Source organism: Mycena indigotica (genome assembly GCF_014461135.1).
Source record: "Mycena indigotica strain 171206Taipei chromosome Unknown Mind.scaff0013, whole genome shotgun sequence".
In the NCBI taxonomy this organism is placed as follows: Eukaryota; Fungi; Basidiomycota; class Agaricomycetes; order Agaricales; family Mycenaceae; genus Mycena; species Mycena indigotica.
In genome coordinates, this window is record NW_023503012.1 from 2,348,686 (window position 1) to 2,357,701 (window position 9,016).

At 45.7% G+C, this 9,016-nt stretch overlaps 1 protein-coding gene across 1 annotated transcript; it reads left to right on the plus strand.

Annotated features, from left to right (window-relative positions):
- Positions 1 to 4,506: 4,506 nt before the first annotated feature.
- Positions 4,507 to 4,974, plus strand: MIND_01286000 (uncharacterized protein; the record flags this gene model as incomplete). The annotated part of the gene is made up of 2 exons (XM_037369330.1): positions 4,507 to 4,817; positions 4,866 to 4,974. 2 exons carry the CDS (start codon positions 4,507 to 4,509, stop codon positions 4,972 to 4,974), a joined length of 420 nt encoding a protein of 139 aa, XP_037214536.1.
- Between the last annotated feature and the right edge of the window lie 4,042 nt (positions 4,975 to 9,016).

Sequence of the window (9,016 nt, forward strand, 5' to 3'; positions counted from 1 at the left end):
ATGATTATTTTCATTTTATTATTTAATTAGTTGTATATGCCCATTTTCATGATATTTACCACAAAGTCATAGTAAAGTTTTTTGAAAGTATCATACAGACTTAACCAAGGATCTCATAGTGATGAAGGGTTGACCTCAGGGTGATGGGAAGCCGGGAATATCCTATTGATCTTATCCATATATCGTTTTGAGGTTTTTTGGAGATCTTACTTAGACATTTCCACTCAGCATCAGCCTGATGTACGCTGGGGTTGGGGGTGTAGTATAGTATCATGATATTTAGCTGCAAAATATATGAATATATTTGACAGATTCACTGCAGGAAAAACTCAAAACATAGGATACACGCTTGACTGTCAGCGTAACTTCCTTTCAGGACTTTTCAACTTCAGCCAAACTACAGCCTTAGACTTATGGAACCCTCAAAGTATAATCAGGGGCATCACTGCTGGTAATGATTGGCTGGTAGACACTTCAAGAGGATCTATACTATATTCAGTAGAGTGAGCTCAAGTGATTACTATTGAACTACTAAGAGTAATGTAGTCTTTGATGAAATCACTGCTTATATATAATGGATAATATATGACCTCAGATGTAGGTCTAAATTGGACTAAGATTCATACTATTGGCAAGCATACTGACTGGGGAAATACTTAGCTTTCTACACGATATGTCAATATTTTGTAAATATAATATAAGATAACCATAATATAATATTATATATCCACAGATAATCATATTCACATGATCAGCCAAAAACATAATATATATTCAAGTTGGCACCCAACAGGCTGATTTTGACCTTAATTTTTTTCTTGTGTTTTATGCCAATGCAGCTCCAGAGTGACTCAATGGTGATGGGTCCCCCACTGGTCAAATGGATGGTGGGGAGGGCATATGATACATCCAGTCAACTATAATCCTCACTGACTCACCCTGACAATTTAGAAGAAACCTGGTAGATTTTCAAACATTTTGATGAGGGTAATAATTGACTAAATTCACCAAAAAGGGACACCTTTATTTGTTGGGGAAAATGAATGAAAAAAACCTAATAAACAGGATAGCAGTCTTGTCAGAAAAAGAAAGCAATCAATATCATCATACAAAAAGGCTCCGTGTGACCAAAAAAGTTCCATTTTTCAGTCACACTTGTGACCTGATATCACATTATGTAACAGAGTGTATGGACTTGGTAGGATATGAGGAAACTATAGGTGATAGATTATCATCAAGTTACTAGCCTTTAGTATTAGCCATGTCACAAATGTCACACTGACCTTGTACGATAGGACAAGAAATGACTTAGAGCCTGGGGCCTTAGAAATATTGCAGTTTTATTGCCCCCTTTATTGCAGCATAGGGAGTTTTGAGACATCTCTTCTAATTAGAATGGGCACCCAAGTGCGCTGTCTATTCTAATTACAAGGGATAATTGGGATTAACAGGTGTCTGTGCCAACCCAATGATAAAACTCCCATAGCTGAGGGTTACTAGTGATTTGTACTTGGTTCTCTAGAAGAGGTTTAGCCTTATCGCTTTTTTCTTGACTCTTTGTTTGCACCCCAGCATCTCCATGTAAGGGCAAGTGCTTAGGGATCTGTAGGGATAGCAAGTGCTTCTTCTTCTGGTAAGTCTAATTTCACCAGAGTGGACGGGCTGGGTCTTCTCTGTGATATATCCAAAAATTGTCTGCTGTGAGTATTGGAAAGCAGTCATAAATAATAATATAATAATCACATACACACACCCATGGTTTGATGCTTACTATGAGAGTTTAGAAAGAAATAGCAACTATTTCAATTAATTATAGCAGGGGAACCCCTACCTCACTGCACTTTACGTCGTCAGTTATGGACAACTAGTATATAGTTGGCGCCCTACCAGGCGGACCCTTAGAGTTGATATACAGTTACTGGAAAATAGCAAACACGCAAAATGGCACCCCCATACAGGCTGCGTAGACTAACAAGTTGTTGATAGACATCAGGCAGGTTTGGATGCATAGCACGCCTGCAGGCAGGCAAGGAGTGAATGTACTTGTGTGTGTTAAACAACTATGTATATGTACTAAAGCCTGCATATGCCACAGGAAGTGTGTATGCACTGAAGGACATGTATTGATCATATGTCAACATCCATGCTACACATTGCTTCCCCCTGGAGAATTAGAACACAACTAGAGGATTTTTTTAAAAAGAGAAAATCATCAAGGTAATGATGAGCCAAAAAGGGACACCTTTATTTATTGGGCAAAAGAGATTAAGAAAGACCTAATACGCAGAACAGCAATCTGATGAAGAAAAGGTAATTGACATTGTTAGACAAAAAAGCCTCTTGTACATAGATATACTCCATTTCTCCCACATAGGCACTCCTCTTCTACTTCGATCTGATAAGCATTTTTCTGTTTAAATTTCTTGCTTATCTAGTTCATTTTAGGACCTTTTTTGTTCTGATTAATAAAGGCTCATGATTTTACTGGGGAAAATATTTGACTATGTATAAAAAAAAACTAGCAAAAAAAATCAAGATGTTTTTCAACATGTTTTGTCAGTTTTATAGGCAAAACCATTTTTACGCATTGTACTAGGGTTTCTAGTGGTGTACTTATATGTAAAGCTGAATGACTAAATGTTGTGGTGTGTTCCCAGGTGGTATCTACAACACATATATGTAGCCAAGCTTGCCTACCTTACGCCCTCCCAGGCACGGGTCGGCTAGCGGTTCAGTCCCACCCATGTGTTATTTACTGATATTACCAAGGGTACCGCAGATCATCAGCTGGTGACATCAAGTCACACATGTCACATAGGGTAGGGTGGGTCACTGGGGTGAAATTTCACTTTTTGGACTTGTGTCTGGGGAAGGTTCAGGGACATCCAGGAGAACCAGAAATACACAGTTATATGTTTTTAGCACTTGCTGCCAAAGAATATGGAATGTTTGATGGGCCTATTTCCTAATTGGGAGAGTTTGGTAATAAGTAGAGTCCTAAACAATGACATGGAAGCATGTTATTTACATTTTCTTCTTTCCTTCCCATATGGTATGTCTTAAATGGCCCTGGCATAGAATCCAATGGGCCCAATGCTGTATCCTGTACAGACACTGATGACAAACAATTTCCTTTTTGGGAAGTCACATGGCTTGGCTGGCTGGTGCTTAATTCACTTTTTCAACCCGATGTCTAGGATTTTTTTTGTGCGGTACCCTTGGATATTACGCTATTGGTTTTATTTACCTCTTTGTGTGGGTTTTGCCGTGAGCCACAGTAGCCGCGATGTTCATTCACGCATGCCACATGTTGCAAAACTTTGCAGTCTCGAGACTCGCAGCCGCTACGCATGTGCATCCGATCCGATCCGATCCAACGCCGATGCCGACGCCGACGCCGATGCCCACACCCGCACGTCATGCGTCATTACGTGCGCAGATCGTCCGCTGAGTCAGCGAAAATCTTCTTGCGTTTCGCGTCCACCCGCTTGCCTTCCTTTCTGCAATCCATGCATCCTTCGACGCGCGCGGACATCCCTGGCTGCAAGAACGAGAGAACGAGAAAGAGATGGGAGAGGGTATGCTAGCGCATGGGCAGATGGAGGGCGAAAGTGTGGCGGCGTGTGCGGGCTTGACGGGTATCGGGCAGTCTAGGGTCGACTGGGGCGGTGCGGGGGGCGAGGGTGTTTGAGAGCAGGTGCCCTTCTGGTCGTGGCGAGCAACGCGCAGAGGGGGGGAGAGAGGGAGAGGGGCCACCCCCGACACCGACGACGACGCGTGGCGCCAAGCGACAAAAGACCCGCGCCGCCTCAGACGACGAAGCTGACGACGCGGTCAGAAGGCACGTCTGCCCACATGATGGTTGTGGGAAGCGCTTCAGCCGCCCGAGCAGCCTGCAGATACACCTGAATACGCATACCGGGGCGTTACGTGTGTTTTCCCTTCTCCCTTCTTTCCTTCCCTTCCCAGCCATTCTCCCAGCCTTTGATGTAACGTGCTGACGAGGACAACAGCGTTTGTGTGACCCGCGCTGCGGCCGCGCGTTCAACGTCAAGTCGAATATGCGCAGACACTGGCGGAACCACTCGGCCAACCCATTGTCATTGTCGTCGTCCCCGGCCGAGAAGACCCCGGGCAGGCACTTAAGAAGCACCGACGAAGAAAAGACCCGAGCGGAAGCGGAAAGGCGCTGCGTCGTCCTCCACACTGGCCGCGCCACCATTGCCATTGCCATCGACAACGCCCACTCCAGAAGCCAGTCCGCAACCTCTCGATGTTCGGCCTGGGGCTCGGGCTCGATATATCCGCCAGTCCAACCGGTCCGGGAACCGGCGTGGGCAGCGTCAAATACCGATCCGCAAAACCGCAGCCACGCCTTCTCTGCACCGCGACCGCGACAACGATCCGGACGACCAGCCGCACACGCGTACGGTGACCACGGCCCGGAAGCGTACCACTACGGCCTGACGCCGGGGACGTCGGACGTCGCGTTCATCCGCCCGCAACATGGTTCCGAATGACCAAACACCTCGGGTGCTTGACATCAGCAGCAGCATTGCCTGCTGGCAGTTTGTGGAGATCGACGCCGAGTATGAGCGCTGCGTACTGAAGGCCTTTCGTGCGACTGCGGAGAACTGGCTCGGCCCACTCACAACCCTGGACGTGCTGCGGCATGTCCGCAGCATGCTGGCGGAGGCATCTGACACTCGGCGCGAATTTGCGGCACACCTTGCGATACAGATCGCGCCGACAGTGGCTGGCGGCTCTTATTATAGTGCTATGGAGACATTCATGTGGGCGCTGCAGAAGCTTAGCAGGTGGGTTGTTATTCTCGAGGCGGATTCTGTATACTCATCTGCCTACAGTGATGCCAGCGTGGATCCCCGCACGCAAGCCGTGGCTGTTCGTGGTTTTGAGGTTTTCAAAGCTCTACCTCACTCGACAGATCTCTACGAGTTGTTGTTAGAGCAGTAGGGCTTCAACCTTCTACTTTTCGTTTAGCCAAATCGTAAAATAAAAGGAAACGGTTCGATAACATGTTTATGAACATTTATAAACGGTTACAACTGACTGAGCCTGTCTATTTAGATGCTGGGGTGATAGCTGGCCTTTGAGCACATCTTGGTAAGCATAGATTGTACTTATTAACACTTGAGTATCTGTCAGTGACACTGTGGTAGTGATGTCCACAATTATATTATGCCAGAATATATTTTGAATATATTCAAATAAATATGATTATAATATCCCTCCTGCATATTCACCTGTAGTTCCCACCTATCCTTTTTAATATGGCTTCCTGCCGTTGCGCAGTCATCTGAGGCTTCCACAAATGGCAGACCACACAACTTCAGCCAAGAGGGGCCACGGTGGGTTTTGCAGACAGGCTTGACCCCAAAAGGCTTGAAAAACAAACTTGAATCAACACCTACCATCTCAGTGCCATCAGTACCTTGCCTGCCAACCTCTTCGAAGGAAACCATACTGGAAGTTACCACCAAACAAAAGGCTTCCAAGTAAATTCTCATTGGCTTCAGGACTGCCATGCCAAGGGGGGTTCAACATTTGAAACATGGATATAGGGTCGGATGGGGACCCCCCTCCTGCCATATAAGGCAATATGTTCTCACGATTCGCGTCAGGTGACTATTGATGCGATCAAAAATTGGGATAAAAAAATTCAATGTTTGTGAAACTTTTTTTTCGAAAAAATTTATGTATGTGTATATGTATATGTGTAGGTATGTACATACCTGGAGCCTTCAAATACACATGCTAGGCTCTTCAACATGTTCACCTCTTATCAATTACCTGATGATGGGCCTATAGGGTGGGCTATCCAAGCTCAAGTCTTTGGCAAGACACCAAAGATGCCAAAGATGTGCAAGACCGCAGTCTTGGGCTAGGCAGGTCCCTTCATCTTGGGAGTCTTTCCCAAGACAAAAGGGTCTTACCAAGACATCCAAAATAGCAATCATAAGTGAACACTAACCCCACCAGCTAGGAGTGCACACTGCAAGGTCGTATTTGATGACAAGCAGTCAATGGAACACACTAATGGGAATGTCTTGCGGAAATGAAGAACACCTAACTTGAAGTCAGTGCAACGGCATAGACTCACCATTGGCAGACGGGGAACATGACAGGGAGAGAAGAGGACTAAGAAGAGGACTACAAAGCAAGGGGGAAGTGTGATGGCATCAATGCATATGACGCCAGTCTGTCAGTCCCCCCAGTGATCCTTAATTTTTTTTTCATAGTGAATTTGTTTTCAAATATTAGATATCAATCAATAAGTATAAGGAGATATTTTTATAGGTTTCCATAGGTTCTTAGTGTAATGTGAGGCTATACATACAATTCTCTGCATCTCATCAATGAACTTCCATATTTGGTGAGTATTGTCACATTTGTGACCTGGTGCATCTCAGATTCACATACCTGGGTTCTCAACTGTGGACACTATAGCTATTCTGTCATTATAGCGGCCATAATAAGTGGCTAAACATAGTACAACAGTTTGTGAGCATACTTTCCAGATAAGTCAATCACATGATCCTGTGAAATACCTGCCTAATAGGCAATTGTCACACATGTCACGGTTGGTTGGTCCGGCTGTGAGCCCTTAAATTTTTTTAGTGCATATGTTCCTTAATATTTTTTCCCTCCCCTTGCTACAAAGAATGGCGACCAAATACCCATAAGGGAGTTAAAGGTAGGCTGGGCAAACTGCTGGGCAAATGACTAGGAAATTAAAAAGAAATGTTTCCAAGTTTTGCACACTGAATTTCAGTGTGCAAGGTTTATTCAAGCATTGGGCAAGAATTATATTAGCTAAGCAACTCCAACGTGATCTGTGGTGACAAGTGTGACATGAAAATTTCGCTGTCCATCTCCATCCATGCCATGTCTGCACCCGCGCCCATCTGCACCCAAGAGACTGCACGACTCAGCTCCGGGCTGGAGCCTCTGGCCACGCATGCACAAATAGGGAATGACACAGGTATACCCACGGGTATCTGAGGGCATACCCATACCCGTACCCGCACAGCCACCCACCCGAGGGTACACCTCTACCCGCGGGTGGCCATACATACACTGAAGGAAGAGTGTCAGCAACAAGGCGGATAATGTGGGATAAAAAGCCAACAGAGGGCCAGAGCCAAACAAAAAGTAATTATAGAAAAGAAAATAAGTCTGGCTGGGGGACGAGACTTCGCATATGGGCATGGTCAAACGGGCGTGCATGCCCGTGATGGCGTGGGACCCTCGGTGGAGTCTATCGCCTGTCCTATGGCATGCGCAGCCACCACAACCAAGGGGGTGTCATTTTTCGAAAAACGGATATACCGTCAAAAAGTTTTTTAAGGGCCTCCTCGAACCCCCCCTCCCCCTTACCATATCGGGGAATATATTCCCATGATTGCGATCATGTGACCTAATGATGTGATCAAAAGTGGCGATAAAATTCATATTTTTATATTCATCAACATACTGTTAATTATGGTTAATATATAAGACTTTGAGCCCTTACAGAGTCACTAGTAGGCCATCCAAAGCTATGTGTAATCAATCAGTATAGTTTTGCGCTGACTCCTCGTCAGGATAGACAGCAAGTAAGGCCTTTGTCGCAGCGGTCCAAGTCTTTCCGGACGCCTCAATGTCAAGCTCGGGTATGTAGCGAATAATATCTTTGACGCGGTCGCTGGAGTACTTATAGATGTGATTGACTAGCTGGTCTTTGTCGACGATACCGGCTTGGATGCCGCACTCTGCGATTTGATTGAGGAAATCTTTGGCATACTGGCCATTGAACTTCGGCGCATTTTGGGAACGCAGAATCGGCATAGGGGTATGGAGAGTAGCGGTGGCTACTGGTGTTGCCATTTTTGCTAGCGGCGGGGTGAGTGAACAGGTTAGGGGTTAGAATGGTTAACGCAGCGTTTGTAGCTCTCGATATCAGAATACCAGCCCCCTCGTGGTGGGCTCTACTGAAGAAGGAAGAAGGACAACTAAGTCCAAGCGAGGACTAGATGTGGGCCGAGGTCGTACCGAGGGCGGCGCTGCGGGAGGAGTAGATGCGTGGGGTAGATTAGATAAGATTTACATAGCTTTTGCAGAAATCGAAGAACTCGGGCTCGATATAGCGCTTTCGCTCGCGCTCACTCTGGCTTTGAGATGGGGGTAAGAAGTGAAAGATGAGATCCTTCTCCTATCCAAATACAGTGAAACCGTAACTACCAATCGGAAGGGGTAGAGAAATGAAATATGAATATATAGAGTGGCCATGGTACTAAGATCCTTGCATGGACACTTCCGAACATAGCAATCGGGCTGGGGACAAGTCGAATAGAGCGGTGGCGCTACTGCCCTCAGCGTTAACAACAGGGTGACCAGTCCTGTGTTGTGCTCGCTCCAGTCCGTCCGAATCGCTACACCAGTCGTGTCTTCTGCTTTGGATATGTTGAGATAAGGGAGTGGGGAAGAGTGGAATGGAAAGTGGGAAATATAGAATTAGAGAAGATGATGGGGAAAATGGTGGCTGTTAACGCCCGTGTAGCACGTCTGGTGAAATGAGCGTGACCGCGAAAGCGACGTGGCGGCCAGATGGCACTTCCACAGCGTGTAGTGTTTGTATTAGATAGCTTATAAAGACAGAATTAAGCTGGAATGCTATGGAGAATGACGAAAAACCAGACAGTGATAGCATTAGTGTTTGTATTAGATAGCTTATGAGGACAGACTGCAGACTACATTCATAAGTTACTCACCCTGAATCATGAGCTTGTAAGGATATCCAAGTGTTCATTGCTGACACTGGGTGCAAACCCAAAGGCAGTTTGCTAATGAAAGCCCCAACGGGAGTGGAAAGAAAGACAAAGATTTCTTTGTTTCAAACAAAGGAAAAAAAATTGCTTTCAAACTCCCGTTGGACCCCCCTTAGCCAACTGCCATTGCGCTTGCTACCAGTGTGAACGTTGATAGGAGAGCTCTGATATCTTATACTTATCTAACC